Source organism: Coffea arabica, chromosome 2e (genome assembly GCF_036785885.1).
Source record: "Coffea arabica cultivar ET-39 chromosome 2e, Coffea Arabica ET-39 HiFi, whole genome shotgun sequence".
NCBI classification, from domain to species: Eukaryota; Viridiplantae; Streptophyta; class Magnoliopsida; order Gentianales; family Rubiaceae; genus Coffea; species Coffea arabica.
The window spans coordinates 27,206,437-27,225,717 of NC_092313.1; the positions used below are offsets into that span (position 1 = coordinate 27,206,437).

General features: G+C 34.2%; 1 protein-coding gene across 3 annotated transcripts; it reads left to right on the forward strand.

The window, feature by feature from the left end:
* Positions 1 to 14,783: 14,783 nt before the first annotated feature.
* Positions 14,784 to 18,467, forward strand: LOC113732237 (ADP,ATP carrier protein 1, mitochondrial). 3 transcript variants are annotated; one of them, XM_027257911.2, is made up of 4 exons: positions 14,784 to 14,922; positions 16,556 to 17,092; positions 17,178 to 17,549; positions 17,832 to 18,467. In XM_027257911.2, the coding sequence occupies exons 2-4, from the start codon at positions 16,583 to 16,585 to the stop codon at positions 18,129 to 18,131; spliced, it is 1,182 nt and encodes a 393-aa protein (XP_027113712.1). In that variant the 5' UTR covers positions 14,784 to 14,922; positions 16,556 to 16,582; the 3' UTR covers positions 18,132 to 18,467. The 3 variants fall into 3 exon arrangements, with proteins under 3 accessions (XP_027113712.1, XP_027113711.1, XP_027113710.1); XM_027257910.2 differs by having other exon boundaries at positions 16,575 to 17,092; XM_027257909.2 differs by having other exon boundaries at positions 14,785 to 14,922; positions 16,578 to 17,092.
* The last annotated feature ends 814 nt before the right edge of the window (positions 18,468 to 19,281 follow it).

Consider the following 19,281-nt stretch of genomic DNA (forward strand, 5'->3'; position numbering starts at 1 on the left):
TCTGTTTAAAAAAATTCAGGCAAATGTACAGTGCACCCGTCTGGTCTGTAGTAATTTAGTCCTCTCCGGATTATCCTTAGGGCTCTTCAGGTCCTCCCCCTCCTTCTAGTGTAGAATAGTCTATTGTATCGATAAAAAAAAAAAAAACGAATGGGCAAAACATATTGAGATTGATTTTTTTTTTGGCTTCATTTCTTACGAGATACTCTCTCTGTGGTCTGCGTTTCATCTGCTGATCAAATTGCTGATTTTCACAAAGACTTGCTCATGAGAACGTTTTCATGCTCCGGTGCCCAAATTCATACTCATTTCTATTTTACCACTTCAATTTGAAGGTGGAGGAGAGGGAGTGTTAATGTATATTTTGTCTTGTTATGTATAGGTACATTGTACTATTGTGTCTTGATACATATTATCTAGGTAGGGGTGTAAACGAGTCTAGTCAAGTTAAGCACTTCAGTGTTCAAATTTGTTTGATTATTTTAAGGGTAAAACACAAAAAAAAAAAAAAAAACTCCCTGTGATTTGACAAATATTCTAATGGAACTCCCTATGATTTTGACTAAATTAAAAATTGAACAGAAAGCATTAAATCTAACGGTTGTGTGTGAAATGTCAATATTGCTCATACTATACGTGAGATGCTTTCCATTCAATTTTCAATTTAGTTGAAACAGTAGGGAGTCATAGTGTAATTTTTCAAACCAGAGGGAGTTAAATTGAATATTCAACAAACCATATAGAGTTCATTTATATAAGGGCAATTTTGACATTTCACGTACAACTGTTAGATTGGATGCTTTCTATCCAATTTTCAATTGAGTTAAAATCACAGGAAGTTATAGTATAAGTTTTCAAATCATAGGAAGTTAAATTGAACATTTAGCAAACCACAAGGAGTTTTTTGGTATTTTACCCTTATTTTAACAAGTTTGAACAAACTTGACTTGTTTATTTGTTGAGTCGAGTTTGAATGAGATTTTTATCGAATTTGAAAGTTATCTAGCATAAAATGATGTTCGAGTTTAGCTTGATTAGTTGGTGAACCAAGGCCAAACGCATTTTATCGAGCCGAAGATGATTCGAATATCGAATAATTTGATTTATCTTTCAACTCTATATCTAGGTTTACACTGTTTAGATACATTGTGCATTCTTTGTATCTCAGGCCTAGGTTATTTTATATCATTGTAAAGTAAGGAAAATCAATATTTCATCCCACTTCACCTGTCACCAACATACACAGATATAGAGTCTTATCATACCGGTGGTCAATAGACTAACTACAAAGTACTAAATTAAAGTGCAGGCTTTTTACACCATAAGGAGGTAAAGTGTCAATTTGTTTAACCAAAAAAATGCTTTTGCATTTTACCCTTTCCCTTTTACTCGTTTCTTTTTTTGGAAATACAAGTCTTTTTTATTTGTAAACTAGGGATGGCACCCGCGCTCAACGCGGGAGTTGTAACCTGTGTGAGGGATGTAGCTTGTAAGCGGAAAATGCAATTAATAGTGATGTAGTTGTAAGAATTGCTATGGTATAGTTCGTTGTTTTTGATAAATTGATTAAGGGCATAGAATTATTGCATTTTTAATAAAAGTTCCAAAGTCATTTTGTTTTTATTTTACCGTCACACAGGATTTTTTTAAGGGCATTAGAAATGAGTGAAGATGAGGATATTAAACACAGGGATTGTGTTATTCAAAAACAATTGCAATTCTAGTACATCAACATATGCACACAGATATACATTCATTAATTCGAATAATTGGTATGGAAAGTACCTTGATCAGAAAGCGGGAGCTGGACAAATCCTTTGCCTCACAATTGTACCTCAGCTGCTGCCAAACATGGAACTGCAAGAATACAGTTACAAATATAATTAGAGCTTGTAAACTGTAAAAGATTGTGATTGTTTCATTCAGAAATCCGATATACACACATATAGGATCTACTTGAAAAACACAGTGGAAGGGACCTTACCTCTTTGGGGACCACCTTGGTAATATAGAGTTTAAGCAAGTCATGCAACCGTTATGTGTGTTAACAGCCTGTATTATTGCAGGTTAGGAAAAAAACTGATCAACAAATGCTCTAGAACAGCAAAAGGCTTTTAGTTTTTGTTCAGGCATGCCTTCCAAAAAGTCCTGCATCTTCCAACCATTAGTATTGTAGTAAAGAAGCAATAATTTTTCACTGTAATGTCCCAATTCATCACATCAGCTGAACTCATTTGGTGAAAAATTCAGAAGCCAAAAAGCCACCAATTACACTTGCACAATAAAGGTTTGAGTTAAGGTTCTTCTCAATGATGGTTTGCAGCAATGACACATCAATGGCAAGGGCTGCTTAGAAGAATAAAGCTGAAACAACAGCTAGTAAGCTACACATCGGCAGTGTAAGCATCACCCTTTTGCCTTCCTTCAGGTGAGCCATCAATGACTCAGAAAAGGAGCTTTTGGACTATGAAATGGTCTGGCTCTGAAATGGGGATTTTTTCGTTTTTCAAATTTTTCATGACATGAAACTTGAAGTTATTTCAATTTCGAATCATTATTCTCAGAAATTCCAATGGGGTCAATGTTTCCAAGAACATAATAGAACACTCTTATTGCAGCATTGAATTGGCCTTTCTTCGTCTTAAGGATAACCAATTGCATAATAGAACAACCATGAACAGTACCCCTCAAAACCATGCTAAATACCTAGCCAGCCCGGCTGCCGGAAATGGGCGAATGCCCAGATTGAACAGTACTGTAATTAATAAAATAAGCATAATCTTGGCTGCTACGCTCATAACCATGCTTGTAGTAGTTGTAGAAGGCAGCTGAGAGGTAGTGTAATAGGTGTTTGGACCAACATAACCGCCATAGCTGTAGGAAGAGTAAAGCTAAAAGAACAGAGCATCCGTTGAGATAACGGCTTGTTTCAGCTTTGCTATCATTTTTCCCTCACTGTCTTGAGCGTGTCATCCATGGACATTCAAATGTCAACTATAGCAGGCTGTTGAGATAATTTTGTTTAGCACAGTCAAGCTGAAACAACTAAGCATCGGCAGTGGAAGCATCAAGCCACTAAGGGTAGATTGGGTAATGTACATACCAATACACCTAGAATGCTAGTACCCTAAAATTATTGACTTGTACACTGGTACTGAAATGCCTAATGTACCCCTCAAAATGGTTAGATGAAAATTATCCAACAGCCACACAACAACTCCTTTATATATATATATATCCTTATACTACTCCCTCCCTTTTTTTATAACTGACGTTTAAGAAATTTGCTCTAGTGTACTTTTATCTGTCATTTTATTATCCCCATACAGCATTAATTACTTTTTCACAATTTTACCCTTTTATCTCTCTGGTATTAATACATTCCCATGCATTGCTTTTGGCCTAGTAAAACAGCACCATTTAGTACTATAGTGAGAGAAAACATGGGTGAATTGGACAATTAATGAGGGTATAAAAGGAAAGTAGTGTACAGATTTAAGCATTGAAAAACTTTTCTTAATTAGTGTGCAAAACCTTAAACGTCAGTTATAAAAAAAAGGAGGGAGTATATAAGAATGAGTTTGGGTCAAAGAATGGCTTTGAATTTCAACCGCAAGAGTAGGGGTATTTTGGGATTGGGAGGTTGTTTTGAGTGTAGTTATAGTATTGGGTACTACTTTAGATAGCATGTGTATTATTGTGTTTACTGAAATGTCCTTGTATTCTAAAAGATGCAATGATGATTTGTTCAAAGGTTTGGGTAGTTTGGGAATGTGAGATTATTTGATCATCTTTTCTACAATGGGTACAACCCATAATAGCTTCTTTATTGGTGTAATTACTTAAATGTCCTTGCAGAGACATTCATTTTGGTTTGTATCAATTATTACTGTTACTTTGCTATTATAACTTGAAAAACTTCAAACGTCATTTTCATCTCAATTAAAGCAAGGACAAGGTGGTTTATTAAGGAATTTATGATTGAGCTTTAGTTTCAACTTCAATTCTTCAAATGTCTGCCCCTTCACATTCTTCCGTTATGTTCCTTTCGTCTTCCGATAAATACTTATTTGTATTGCCATTGTACTCTGGATTTCAATATGGTTCTCTGGTGAAGTTATTCTTGGTGGTTCAACTTGAGGTGAGGTTTCATTCTTTTTTTTAATGGTATGATTTGCTTTGTAAAATCGTAATTTCTATTGTTAGCTAAATGCTTTCATTCCAAAATTGGATACTCTGTTAGCGCAATTTAATGTTGATATTATTGTTTCCCCACAAAGTTGGTTGTTCTATACAATGTAAATGATGTGGTTTTGTTGGAATAGGTTTGGAGATACAAAACTTCCTCTTTTGGTCTACTTACACGGTGGAGGCTTTTTGATCAAATCTGCCTTCTCTCTTACATATCACGCGCACCTTAATGTAGTAGTTACAGAAGCTGGTGTTGTAGCAGTTTCAATTAACTATCGGCTCGCCCCTAAGCATTCTTTGCCTATTGCTTATGAAGATTCTTAGATTGCAGTCAAATGGGTTGCCCCTCGTTCAAATGGCGAGGGTCCTGAGGTATGGCTTAGGGATTATGCTAGCTTTGATAGGGTGTTTTTTGGTGGGGATAGTGCTGGCGGCAATTTAGCACATAACATGGCATCCAGGGTTTGGCTGGAGATACTAGACGGCTTCAATCTTGATGTGATTTTTCTCAATTGTCCTTATTTTTGGGGGAAAGATCTAATTAGTATTGAGTTAATGAAATTACAGGTAAAGGCCTATGTTAAGGACATTTGGCATTATGTTCACCCAAAATCTACGGGGGTTGATGATCCATTGCTGAATTCTCGGATGGAACCAAACCGTTTGAGGCTACGCTTTGTCGTTGCTAAAAAAGTTGGCTACTTTCATCAACAAGAATGTTGTGTAGATGCATTTTTAAGTGGATAATCACTTTGTTGATTGCCATTAATCATTTGGGTATTTGTTTAAAGTTCATTTAGTCTTGTTAATGAAAAGCTCATATACAAGTGTTTGTTTCAAAATATATGAACTGAGCAAAATAGCATGCATAATTTTCTTCTCCATCTTCCAGTATACATTAGATATTTTGTTACTTCATATTGTTACTCAATGTGCGTGAGTTTTTTGATATTCGCTTGAACTACCGTAAAATCTTCTTTAACCACAGGCACCAAACACCTCTTGCATTTCCTTCCTAGTATATATATATATATAGGATGCTTTGCATTATATGTACATACTTGAAAAAGGCAAACAGTTGCATCACTGATATGTCTATTTGGATAGCTTATTAATTGCACAAATTTATTTGGTTATATTATAAGTATATTTTCTAATCACCTTTTTACCTCACACACATCACATCAAACAAAGTGTTATAATATTTTTTTCAAAAATTAATCCCAAATGATCTCCTATCTAAACACATTCATTGTAATTTTTAGATTACACCTCCTTCAGTTTCTTTCTTTTTTTATTGATAATTTAAATTTTTTATCTCTGAATAAGTTTTTTCTCATATATAGAGATTCACCTGCTGCCAATCACAAACCACCACAATTGCCACCAGTCACCACACCATTCACCGTCACCACCAAGAGTTTCAACCCTTCGGGGGGATGGGAGGTCAAGGGTTCACCTCTTGCCTCCCACCTTGCCACTTAATTGTAACTGTCACTTTCAAGTGGCTTCCTCCGACAGGAAACAGGGGTTCCTGTCGGTTCTCCTTTCCCGCTAAACTAGACTAGAATAGATTATACAAATATTATCATTGATTCCGAATTCCTTTCTTGAAGGTTGCATCATCAGAGAAGGTCCTTCTTCTTTTCTGGCAATCAGAGTGATGGCTCCTCATCCGAGGAGTAATAACCTGTAAAAGGGCAGTCAAGCATCCAATCAGCAGCTGGACTGGAAAATAGATAGAAGAATGATTCTCAAGTTTATATACATTTCCTATACTAAACCACTGAGCTACCACCAAAGTTGGTGGGGTGGGAGGTCAGGGGATCATACCTGCCTCCCACCATTGGTCACAAAAATGTGGCAAGCTACTTCAAGTGGCTTCCAGCCGAGTGTACTGTAGGTCGTTCAGTCCCCTCCAGTTATCCCTCGATATCTTCAGATCCTCTCCTCTCCGTAACATAGAATAATTGTAGATCTATCGTATCGACCAAAAAAAATTATATACATTTCCTATACTAAATCCTGATGATTATATAAATATTACCATTGTGACAAAAAAAAAATACACCATTCGCCAACCACAACCAACGACAATCACCGCCTGCGGCCAACTATAGCCTGCCACCAAATCATGCAAAATTCATCAATTCGCTAAAATTGGAATCAAAAGTATCAAACTACTGAGTATAGTCCTTGTCTCTGTTACCGTAAGAACAAGGTCTTTTCGTACTCTTGCCAAAACTTTAACATTCTTTTCGTTTTGCCAATTCTCTGTTATTTTGAAATCAGATTTTACCAAATTTAATAGATTTCAATTTTTTTTTTGCATGAGCAAGAATAAGCAAGACAAAATTTAAGCACTAACATCAAAAAAGAAAATAAAAGAAATAAACGAACAACAAAAACAGATGAAATATCTTCAAATATATTGTTTTTCTTCAGTATCGTCAAATAATGGTTGTCTTTACAACAAAATTGTTTTAATCCCTATTTGTCACCAAGAATCCAATTTAAATGAACCTTCAATATAACTAAGGTAGAAACCATCTTTTTTCACCACCCAAGGACAAAATTTACCACAATAACGTCGATATAGTTTTCGGTCGAAAACAGCAACAGATTTATCTTTCCCACAACACCAAAAATGGCAATAGAATAACGTAGTCCCCCAAAAGTTTTCATGAAACACTCATTCTATCATCTCATTTACTGCCAATGTACGATATCCAAGGTCATCCTGTTTAGATTGACAATGAACAGTTAATGGATTGGTATTATCTGGAAGAGCGTTCTCAATGCTAACATGAAGTCTGGGAAAAAATGATATAGCGCCTGAAAATGTGGGGGCAGCCAAAAACAATGCTAAAATAAGCAAGGGAAGAAGGCTTTTCGTCATAATTTGGTTCATCTTCATGATATGTTATGATATAATTGCACGAAATTTCAAGATACTTATAGAAGTGCATACTCTGAATAGATGTTGTGTCATTTGGGCAAATTAAGAAATATATTTATGACAAATCTTGATGAGATTTTGAAAGCGCTCTAATATAAATGTAAAAGATTTCTTTTAAAATAAACACGAATGAGTCACTCACTATTCTATTTTTGGATTTTTCTAACAGATGTCTATTAACTCATTAACATATCTAAAGTTCACCTAACTTACCATGTTTACACACTACTAATAATTATTAATTTCCCTTGCATTCATATACTTATTGAATCTTACCTACCATTTCTTGTTTTTATTTGCTTTAAAAAATATGACCCCTAAAAGATAGCTCAACGGATGCCCGGACTCTTCATTTTTTTTCTTTTTGGGAAAATGTATTTTTTATCCCTAATGTTTGGGGTGTGGACTAATTTCATTCCTAAATTTTTAGTCAAAACACATTTTGTCATCATATTGTCATAATTTTGACTAATTAAGGATAATTGATGGATTGCCTATCAATTTAGATGGAATTAGAGTTGCAAACGAGTCGAGTCACGTAGAGTTTTGGGCTAATCGAACCTAATCTCGACTTAATTTTATCAAACTCAAATTGTCATACTTTCAATGTAAAATTTGAACTCGAGTTCGACTCAAATTTGAGTCGAATCAAGTTCGAGCTCAAACATAAAATATAAAAATAATTATTTTTATTTTTTAAAAATTGAATAAAATGATAATTTTTCTTAAAAAATAATAAAACATTATGGATATATATATAATTTCACTGTTAAAATAAAAAATAAAAAATATATATATAATCGAATTAACTCACGAGCTACCGAGATGAATATTTTTTAACTTGAGTTTGAGTTCGAGTTCAAATTCGACTTTGACTCGAGTTAATTGCGAGTGACTCGAGCTTTGACTCGAGTTGCTTGTGAGCGACTCGATTTGTGTACGGCTCTAGATAGAATGTTATCACTTTTCTTTGGATAAATAAAATTTTCATTAACAAATTGCTAGAAATCGTCTAGCACAATTTGATCTACATTATTGCCCTATTGGCAGGTTAAACATACACTAAAAATTATAGATCTGCAATTTAACAGATACATAAATTTAAAAAACTATGAACAGATCTAAAAAATACATGAAATTTTAAAATTGTCTTCTAATAGATAAATCGCTGCAGCTCCCTTCTGTACATGTTGTAATCATTAGATCTACTAACTAATGGTCTAAAACTCCAATAGTGATAATAAGATCTATTAAAATATATTCAGGATCTAAAAATTTTTCAAATCTAACAACCAAATCTTAAATAAATTCAGATTTAACAATAAAAAATAAAAAATAAAAATCTCCATAGAAATTCTTAGGAGAATAGAAAATTCTCACTAGGAATTCCAAGGAGAACCAGAAATCTCTCACTAAGAAAACCGAGAAAAGACTTTATTAGAAAAACCAAAACAAAATGAAACAAGGTTCACCAGATGGTCTCCCTCCCTAAGGGAAGGCCTCTCAAAAGAGGAAAAGAAATAGAGAGAAATTATATAATGTCATCACTTAAGTAGCATGTTCTGTTATTAAAAAATGTTCGATTGACAAAAATCGCTTCTTAATTCACGTTCTCCTTTTCAGCTCTAAAAAGCTGTGGAAAAGAAATGACTTTATCACAACCAATTGAAGAAAACTCTCACTGCGAGAAAAGAGTTCAACAATAGGTCAACTCCAAGATATGGTATTGTTTTCATAACTTAATCATGAATTAAGCCCTAATAATGTAATTACTAACAGGGAATGCTGATCATTTGATGATATTCCATCCAAATTAGTTGATAATTCTTCAATGTCCTCAATTGATCGAAATTATGAAACTATGAAGATGTAATGTAGTTTGACTAATACTTTAGGAACGGAAGTGATCCACAACCCAAAAATGAGGGATGAAAAATGCATTTTTTCCTTTTTTCTTTCTTAGCAGAAACTACATAATTTGTTGTGGCTAAGAGAGCAAGAGTTCTTCGATAATCGTCTTAGACGCGCCTCTATATGCATATATTTACTATTTGAACATACACTCGCATTCATCGATCCTGTTGAGATTTTTTTGTTTTACTTGACCTCATTTTTTGAGAAAAAGACCTGGCTTTGAGCACTTATTAGACAAACTCCAAATTCAGAAGTTCTTCACCTAAACTGAAAATCTGTTACTAATCCAAATAAAAGGTAAGATTAATCTTTAAGAACATCTATTATTTTAATAAGTTTCTTTCTATCATTTTCTTCTTCTTCTTTTTTGAGCAAACAACACCTTAGTTTTAACAAATCCCGTACAACTGTGTACATATAGCAATAAAGGACTAATAAACAAGCCAATTCAGTGGACAAAGAAGAATACCGTACCATTAATACTAATGCCAGCTAAAATTTGCCAGAATCTTGGTCAATATCACAGCAGTAAAGATTGCACCATTTAAATAATTTGATTCCTAGACAAATCCTCGAGCGATATACTAACCATTCTTTTCTTCTTAAAATTTAAGATTATTTTTAGACAATAGATCTCTCAAAGTTTTTTTTTTTTTGTGTAAAAACACTTATTTTTAAAAACACATGTTTGCGTAATAACAATTTAAATCCAAAATATAAACAGACTACTTAAAATTGGAAAAATTCTAAGACTAAAAAGGAAAAGTAATAAATATTCCCATACTTAGGGAAAGGCATTTGTAACTTAAATATGCAATTGTTACCAAAATGATAGAAATGATAAGACTTAGATCCTCAATTAAACGTCAAGACAACAACCCCTACTTTCCATTTGGGAATTATATTTCATAACCACAGACTTATCTTTTCTTTCCATATCTTAAACCTAAAACCGTCCGTAGATTGTTTAAATTGCCAATGATTTAATCTTGCCAAAAAAATTAAAACATAATTTATATGGATTAATATTCTATACACGGACAGTGTAGACACTTTCACTATTAGATGTATGATACATAATTCAAATTTGAATTTGAAACATAAATTTTGTATAAATGTCGTGTATCCAACAGTAATAGTGTATACAATGTTAGTGTATATAAGATTTACTCAATTTTTATATGCTAAAACTTTAGGTTGTTTAAATTGCCAATGATTTAATCTTGCTAAAAAAATTAAAACATAATTTATATGGATTAATATTCTATACACGGGTAGACACTTTCACTATTAGATGTATGATACATAATCCAAATTTGAATTTGGAACATAAATTTTGTATAAATGTCGTGTATCCAACAGTGATAGTGTATACAATGTTAGTGTATATAAGATTTACTCAATTTTTATATGCTAAAACTTTAGGTGCCAATTGAGAAGTGCAAACTTTGCTACATCTGTTTGCTCTTTCATTTATTAGGTAGTTCTATTTCACCTTTCTTAAAGCATATTTGTTGAATAAGAAGTGACTCCAATAACAACAGAATTAACTAATATTGAAACCCAGATGAAGTGGGGAAAAACAAAAGATTTAGGTCAAGAGTTAAAAGTTTCACATTCTCAATTTTATAAGGTGGCAATTAAATGGAAACAATTACATTCAAGTTCATGTGTTATGGCTATTGAATGCTATTTTTTTCCTCTTTTTTTTCAAAAAAAAAAATCTTTCTGTTAGTTTTTTTTCCCCTTCTGTAGTGTAAAGAGACATCTACCCTATTACCCACTATGTTGTGGCCCTATTGTAAATAAGAAATTAGACAATGTGATTTCTAGCCCTTGTTTCGTTTGCTATTGAAATGTACTAAACTAAGCAGCGCAGGATCTTAGTCTGCTCGGATTTGCTTGTATGAGCTGTTAAGCCACTCGTAGAAGCGAGTATCAAGAAGATCTAGAGATTATTTGAAACAATTATTATAACACTTTTTACGATATAATGTATGTAAAATAAATAAAAAATTGAAAAGATAAAAAAGTATGTTAAAAAATATAATGTGATGCAAGAAAATAACGACAAATAATTCCTATCCAAAAAAAATGTCTTCCTTTGCATTCACTTGAAGTACCTAAACTACATTATCATTGACAACCAGTGGCATGAGAACATTTATCATCATATTTGGAATTGAACAATATCAAACATAATTGAAAAGAGGTGCAAAAGCATTAATTACTCTTTATCCATCTCTACATCCGCACATCATTATAACTAAACTAGTTTTCACTTATTACCAGCTATGTTTTTAGAACCCCGGATTCGATCGGGGTTGAATCGGATGATGTCATAAATAAAAATTATTTAAAAATTAAAATATTATATGTAAAATACCTAATAACATGTTAATATTAATAAAGATATATTCATATATATTTGATGCTTCAAATATATTTAAAAAGAAAATACAAAGAAATTAGAACAATCAAGTAGCAATTTATATTATTCAATGAGCATTAACAAATTTAGAATTAAAATTATGGATTTAATTGAAAAATAACACCAAACTTTAAGACAACATTTATAAAGTATGAAATATTTGAGATATATTAATAATTTTTAACAACCTAGGGGTCAAAACATAATATTAAAAATATTTTGACCTTTCAAAAAAAAGTTAAAAAAAAAAAGAGACCCGATTCTTATTTTTCCGGTCAAACCCGGTCAAATCCGATTTTTGATCAGATTTGACCGAATTTTTAATTTTCCAGTTTTTAGGGCTAACACGGACCGGATAATTGGCCGGCTCTCGATTCGACTGGGCGGATTGGCTGATCCGATCTGAGTTTAAAAACAGAGATTACCAGCTGTTTGCATATCTCAAATCATATGGTGAAGGGTTAGCCGCATTGGCAGCAAAATAGAAACCATCTTCTTTAACCAGCCAATAGCATATACTATCACCGCCATCACATTGTTCCCTTACAGTTTTATTGAAAACATCAAATCTTGTGTCCTTCATTCTCCAGTAAAAGTGACAGAAAAATAGTGTCGACCAAATGAAATTCTCATGAAACGTCCACTGAAACTCGTTACTCATATAGAGGGTGTGATACCCTAAATCATCATCTCCAGATTGACAACGAAGAACTAAAGGGTTGGAATTATCAGGAAGGCCATTGACTACATGAAGATGATATTTACCCGTAAAAACATCCCAAAATGAAAATGATGCTGCGAGGACAAAGCAAAATAGTGCAACAAGCAAGCTGAAAAGGCTTTTCGCTGTTGTAATGACTCATATTGGTCATGATATGCTGTGGTGAATTAGAAGTTACCACGTTTATATAGAACAGGGAATTATATACAAGAGAAGAAGTGAGAATTTGGTATGTAGGAAAAGACAACAAATAATTGTGCCTTGAGCCAGCATTTCTTTTTCCCGTGTTTAAATGGCAAGTTATTATTAATGAAATAATTAGTTACCATGTCAGGAGTACTGAAGCATCATGTCTTTTTTCTCAAAATTTTTGTAATTAATGCAGTGAAGATGTTATTCAGATGTAAGCTTTGAAATACGAAATCGTCATTTTTGGAAATAAAATAAAATCAGAGATGTAGGCTGCTCTAGTGTGTGTGTGTGTGCCATCCATATATACATACATATATATATAGTGTGTGTGTGTGTCATATATATGTGTGTATATATATATATATATATATAGGCTGCTTTAGTGTGTGTGTATATATATTTCACAATGTAAAGCATGATACAATTTATAATTCAATTGCTAAATACATGGTGTACACCTTAACTACTCACTTCTCTAAAATAGGCACTCGTCAATGAACTTTTTACGTTTTAACTTTTTTGTTTGGACATTTCTTTAAAACAATCTTTTTGTGGAACTGAAATAAGCTGTTGAACTAAGCCAAAATGCACTTTGGTCGTCTTATCATTGCGTCATATAGACCGGGAAAAAATATGGCAAAAACAAAATTCAATAAAAAGCACATTGAAGAAACTTTAGCCAATTGAAAAAAAATAAATCAAACCTAATTTGAGCTTATGAACAAATTTTAGGGATACGACCTCCCGCATCAAGAAGTTCCTAATTCCTATGCGTCTTTCCTTCTATTATTGGATCGTAATTCATCCCAATAAAAAAGATTTCTCGTCATACTTTAAAAGAAAAATAAAGCAACAATAGTTTTACTCTTTGGTTGACAGTAAGTAACCAAATTTATAAGTTTACGAGTAGAAAGGGGCAAATTGCCCAAATAGTCCTCTAATTCAGCATGACAAAAATATTTAGTTCTTGTTTACAAATCTTGCATTGGGTTCTTTTGGAATAACTTTCAAAATATTGGGACTAATTTGTAGACTGCACTAATATCCAATCAATTTGTGTCCTAACATTTAAATAGGACTAAATGCCCTAATATTCGATATTCCCCTAGAGATTTTTCTCCGCTGAATGCAGAACAGCAGAAGTATCCTGCGTTGCCTCGTGGAAAGTGGCGTATTTGGTCTCCTCGGCTGCTGGCCACAATTTCTGGGAAGGAAGATTGGCCCGCCCCAATGCCAACCATCATCAGTCGCCTTTGGCAACGTCAAAGTTCAAAGTCCACAACCCCGCAATTTCCTCGAATTTAGATCAACACACTTGAACTTTTGTGCTATTTGTTTAATCACCAACTGGAGGATTTGAATGTGGCATTTGAATCCCTCAAAAAAAAAATGAAGATAAAATTGTAATGCTTAAAATGTAACCCTTTTGCACAATAATTCACTTAAATTCATATTCTAGTTGAGGCCTTGACATTTCTCTACCATTGTCTCTCTTCAATTTTGCTCCATCTTTTAGTGTTTGACGAGACTATTCAAACTTGATTTTATGCAACTCTCGAGTGAGTTTTTTTTTATTGATGACCTTAGTAATGTAAACAAAGAGTAGAAAGTGATCATTCATCAAAAAGTCTTTTTTTATATATAACCTATGTGAACTATACACAAAACTAATCACGTGACTATAAAATCACTATTTAGGTCATATGACATCTCAGGAGAAGATCTAAATTTGTTTTTGTCCTTTAAACTTTCCTCCAATATGCCAAATAATGTAAATAATAGCACCAACAATTCTAGCAATTCTAATGAAAGAATGCTTGAAGATAATCTCCTTTCCAACCTTTCACATTTGATATGCAGATTTTTTAAGCTACTAAACCAATAAAGTTATATATAAATATCAGAGTCTCTTACCAAAAAAAGTTATATTGGACGCCCAGAAATAAAGATTTTCAACATAAAATCTTTTTCCTATTCTTAAATGGATTTTTTCTTTCTCTAATAATCGACAAAATAAACCATTAATGTTTTCAAGATACCATTTCTTCTAAATTTTAATATGAAAGAAAACATTTTTGTACAACTATTTTTTACTTTAGCCCCAAGCAAATTGATCATAGTTAATGTCTAAGATTCTTCCAAAAGCAAAAGAAATATGATAAATTAACATGCCAAAATTAAGTCAAGCACAAAGGGTGAAAATGTTTGATTCCTAAAGGTGTTGTGGCTAGTAACAATTACTTGAATTTGTCAACCATCCATTTTTTTTTAACCATAACAAGAGAAAAAAGAAAAAGGGAAAATTACGTAAAAATTGTAGGCGTGGAAAATGACACCTATATAAAAACCAAAACCCTGAGTCCTCGCTTCTCGCTCCGCCTTTCACCTCCCCTTTTCGGCTCCTTCACCTGAGAACCAGCCAGGAAAACGCAAAGGTAAAGGAGCGCAGCCCAGCCCGGCCCGCTTGTTAGAGACTCTCACAAAGTCAACATCTCAGCTTATTACTACGATCAGGTAGATCAATCGATCAAACACTTGCATTATTGCATTATACAAACGAATCCCACTCTACTAGGTGCGGATAAATTCATGGATCTACTGTTCTTTTCTTCATTTTATTGATTTGGAATAGATTAAATGCCTATATTTCTTCATGGATGTTCTCATTTCTTCATGAAATTGTCCCTGATATTCAGTTACCTTGATGTTTGTCTGTAGAATTTTTAATTTTTTTCTGGGTTATTGATTTAGAAGATTTGGTGTTCTGGGTTGTTTCATTTGCGGATTTTAAGTTTAGATCTGTTAATCTTTTTTGGGACACACTTGCATTATTGCATTATACAAACGAATCCCACTCTACTAGGTGCGGATAAATTCATGGATCTACCGTTCTTTTCTTCATTTTATTGATTTGGAATAGATTAAATGCCCATATTTCTTCATGGATGTTCTCATTTCTTCATGAAATTGTCCCTGATATTCAGTTATCTTGATGTCTGTCTGTAGAATTTTTAATTTTTTTCTGGGTTTTTTATTTAGAAGATTTGGTGTTCTGGGTTGTTTCATTTGCGGATTTTAAGTTTAGATCTGTTAATCTTTTTTGGGACTCTTTTTTCGTGTTGCGTAAAGGGTTCCAATTTCTTGGGACTGCTCTGTTTTTTCTGTTGCATATTATTATGGAATTTATATATGAAGCGTTTGGAGTTTGACTAGTAGATTCCGAAGGGTATGAGTCTCTTGATGTCAGTTTGCAGTTTTTGCTGCGATTTAGTCTTTTTGGGATGGTTGATTTACTAACAAATATGTTTGCGTATAAGTTGTGAGAGTTTTGAGATGAGGCTGTGTTTGGATTTTGTTTCAATATGAATTTGAGTGTCGGAGAATTGATTCATTTGCTTGAGAGATGTCATGTTTTTTTTATTGTCAGTGGAGTCTGCTTGCCTCTGCTAAACAATTTCATTTACAAATGGGTTTTTTTTGGTTGTTCTAGGAAGTGAAGAACAGAAATGGTTTCGTTTTGAAAGTGAATATATGTGTTAGCGGCTTCCAAGTACAGTTTTGATTTACGATGATGCTGCTGTTTAGCAGTGGGTGCTTGTGAGAGTTGATAATAAATATTGCTTTTGTCTAGATACAGTGATGGATTTTGATTAGGATGATGATTTTTATTCTTAGAGAAAAGATCTGTAAGAGCTGCCCTGCTAGATATCTGATTGCTATTTTGCAACCTTGGTGGCAGTTGAGGATAGTGCAATAGTGGCAATTACATCTTAACTCAGTCTTTTTGTCTATGTTACTCTCATATTTATATGGTTATCAGCTTGTCTTCTTTAAAGTTCTCTGCTTTTTCTGGTTGGAAATTGGACTCTTGATCTTCATTGCCATGGTTGTGCCTTGCTTTTAATCTGCCTTTACATAATCATTTTGTCAATCTTACAGATTAAGGTTTTGTCAATCATTTTGATAATCTGTCGATGTGTGCCCTCAAGTTTGACATTAAAGTTCTATATGTAACATCTGGGTTAGTTCCCTATCGTGTTGTCAGTCAGTTTGTGTCACATTATTTCCTTTTCTTGGATCATGTATGTATATACTTATATTCTATTCCTTATTTTCCCCATATAGCCTAGCTTACACACGGTGATAGTTGTTTTTTTCTTTCGTAGCAGGAAAAATGATGATTGATCAGACACAATATCCCACTGTCGCTCAGAAGATGGCTGCCAAGCTCCATGCACCGACCACTGTTAAAGATCTTCAAGCCTGTGAGGGTGGTTTCCAGAAGCCTTATCTGCATCAAAGAAAATTTGCTTATGGAAACTTTGCAAATCCTGCATTCAAATATCAGATGCTACAGTCATGTCAAGCAACACAAAACCTGTCTATGATAGCATCATATGCATCTCCAGTTTCTGTCCAAGCCCCCTCAGAAAAGGGATTTGCCAGCTTTGCGATTGATTTTCTCATGGGAGGGGTCTCTGCTGCTGTATCAAAAACAGCTGCTGCTCCAATTGAGCGTGTGAAGCTATTAATTCAAAATCAGGATGAAATGATAAAGGCTGGTCGGCTTTCAGAACCATACAAGGGGATTGGTGAGTGTTTCACACGAACAATCCGGGAAGAAGGTGTCGTCTCTCTCTGGAGAGGCAACACTGCTAATGTTATTCGTTACTTCCCTACTCAGGTTGGTCAACTCTCGTGTTGTTAATCCTTAATTATGCACTACTTCTCTTCTCAATTTGCCTGAATATTTTATGGATTCTGCACAGGCTTTGAATTTTGCATTCAAAGATTACTTCAAGAGTTTGTTTAACTATAAGAAAGACAGAGATGGTTACTGGAAATGGTTTGCTGGAAACGTGGCATCAGGTGGTGCAGCTGGTGCTTCTTCCCTCATCTTTGTCTTTTCCCTGGACTATGCCCGAACTCGATTGGCAAATGATGCCAAGGCTGCAAAGAAGGGAGGAGAGAGGCAGTTCAATGGCTTGATTGATGTCTACCGTAAGACCCTTGCTACTGATGGCATTGCTGGACTTTATCGGGGATTCAATCTTTCTTGTGTTGGAATCATTGTTTATCGTGGTCTCTATTTTGGACTATATGATTCTGTGAAGCCAGTGGTCCTCACTGGCAAGTTGCAGGTAAATAATCGATGAGACCAGCACTTGTCATCATCATTTGTCATGAAGTATTGATTGACTGATTGTGATTCTCATTTTCATGAATTTTTTTTAATTATTTTTGTGTTATAGTGTTTCTCTTCTATTTGCTTAGAGCTGGTAGCTAAATACAGAGGACATGCAAGAAGCAAATATTGATGCATGTGATCCTTATTGTGCTCTAGAATTCCTTTACTACTACAAGTCTATAATTTTTGTATCTAGCTTCATTGTACCTTCTCTTTTGCTGTTTCTGGTTTTCAGGATAGTTTCTTTGCTAGCTTTGCCCTTGGTTGGGTGATTACGAATGGTGCTGGCCTTGCGTCTTATCCAATTGATACTGTCCGAAGAAGAATGATGATGACATCTGGTGAGGCAGTGAAGTACAAAAGCTCCCTAGATGCATTTACTCAGATCGTGAAGAATGAGGGTGTAAAGTCTCTCTTCAAGGGAGGTGCTGCAAACATCTTACGTGCTGTTGCTGGTGCTGGTGTGCTTGCTGGCTACGACAAACTGCAAGTGCTTGTCTTGGGAAAGAAGTATGGATCTGGCGGTGGTGCTTAAGAGTTGGTTTTTTGTCCTCAAGATTTTGAAGATTAGGCAGTGAAAAAATCTCCCATGTCTGGGACCTTAACCAGGCTTTCTGATTCAATAATTTGACCCCTTTACAGGTGTCACCCTGAACCTTTTTTTATTAGACCGTTCATCGCTTTCTACATCTTATATTGTTGCAGCCGCGGATGCAGTTGCTAGTTTTTGAGTTTCAATTACTCAAGAGAGGCTTGTATGTCATGTACAATGCCCGAATTGCTTTCCATAGTGAGAGATACAACTGTGCAACTTTTTGGCCTTATCATCCTGGCAAGTGCATACCTGAAATTATATGCATCAGTGTCTAAACTGCTGGGTCCTTTATATTTCGTACTATTCTCTGTTTCTTTATGTTATACTTGGGTCTAAATCACTTCAAAATTTTATTCCTTGTATGCCAAATGTCTATGCTGATTTTCATATATAGCAAGCCTCAAGGTGCCTGCGTATGTCTTTGAGTGTTTTGTACTTTCAGCTGCTGCAAGGCCAATCTGTTAAGCTGTCCTCAATCTTGGATGTCCGTTTTATAATATATGTTTCATTTCTACCTATCCATTCTTGGATACAGAGATGTAATGTGTTTAGTTAAACATTTTAAGATCTAGAGATCAAACAGGAAGTTCTCGATCTCCGACTTTAACCGACTCAAAACTGAAGTAAGCTATGAACAAGAACGAGCTCGCCTGCTTGAAGAGTAGCTCAATGTCCAGCCTTAGATAAATGAGTACATAATGGTCTCTCACCTTGGGTGATCGTGTAACAATCCAGTGCAACAATGGTAGATGCTGTTTACTGGCAAGTGGCAACTATAAGAGTACCTGAAACCTAATAAGCTGTATGAGCCAACGATGAGATTCTGAAATCTAAGTACTTGCTTTCCAGTAGGAGTTGAGTTTCACACCCAAATCGAAATCTTCAAGTAGGGGTGTTTTTGAATTGAGTCAAGCCTTGGCACTGGTGTAACCAAGTTCAAGTTCAAAGGTAATTAATCACCTAACTTATCATTAATTTGAGTCAAGTTTGACGAATATCACCCAAAAAAAAAAAATTAATACTAGTGGTTCAAGCTCAAGATTAACCTGCTTGACAAGATTAACTCTGAGCCCAAACTCTAGGGCAATCA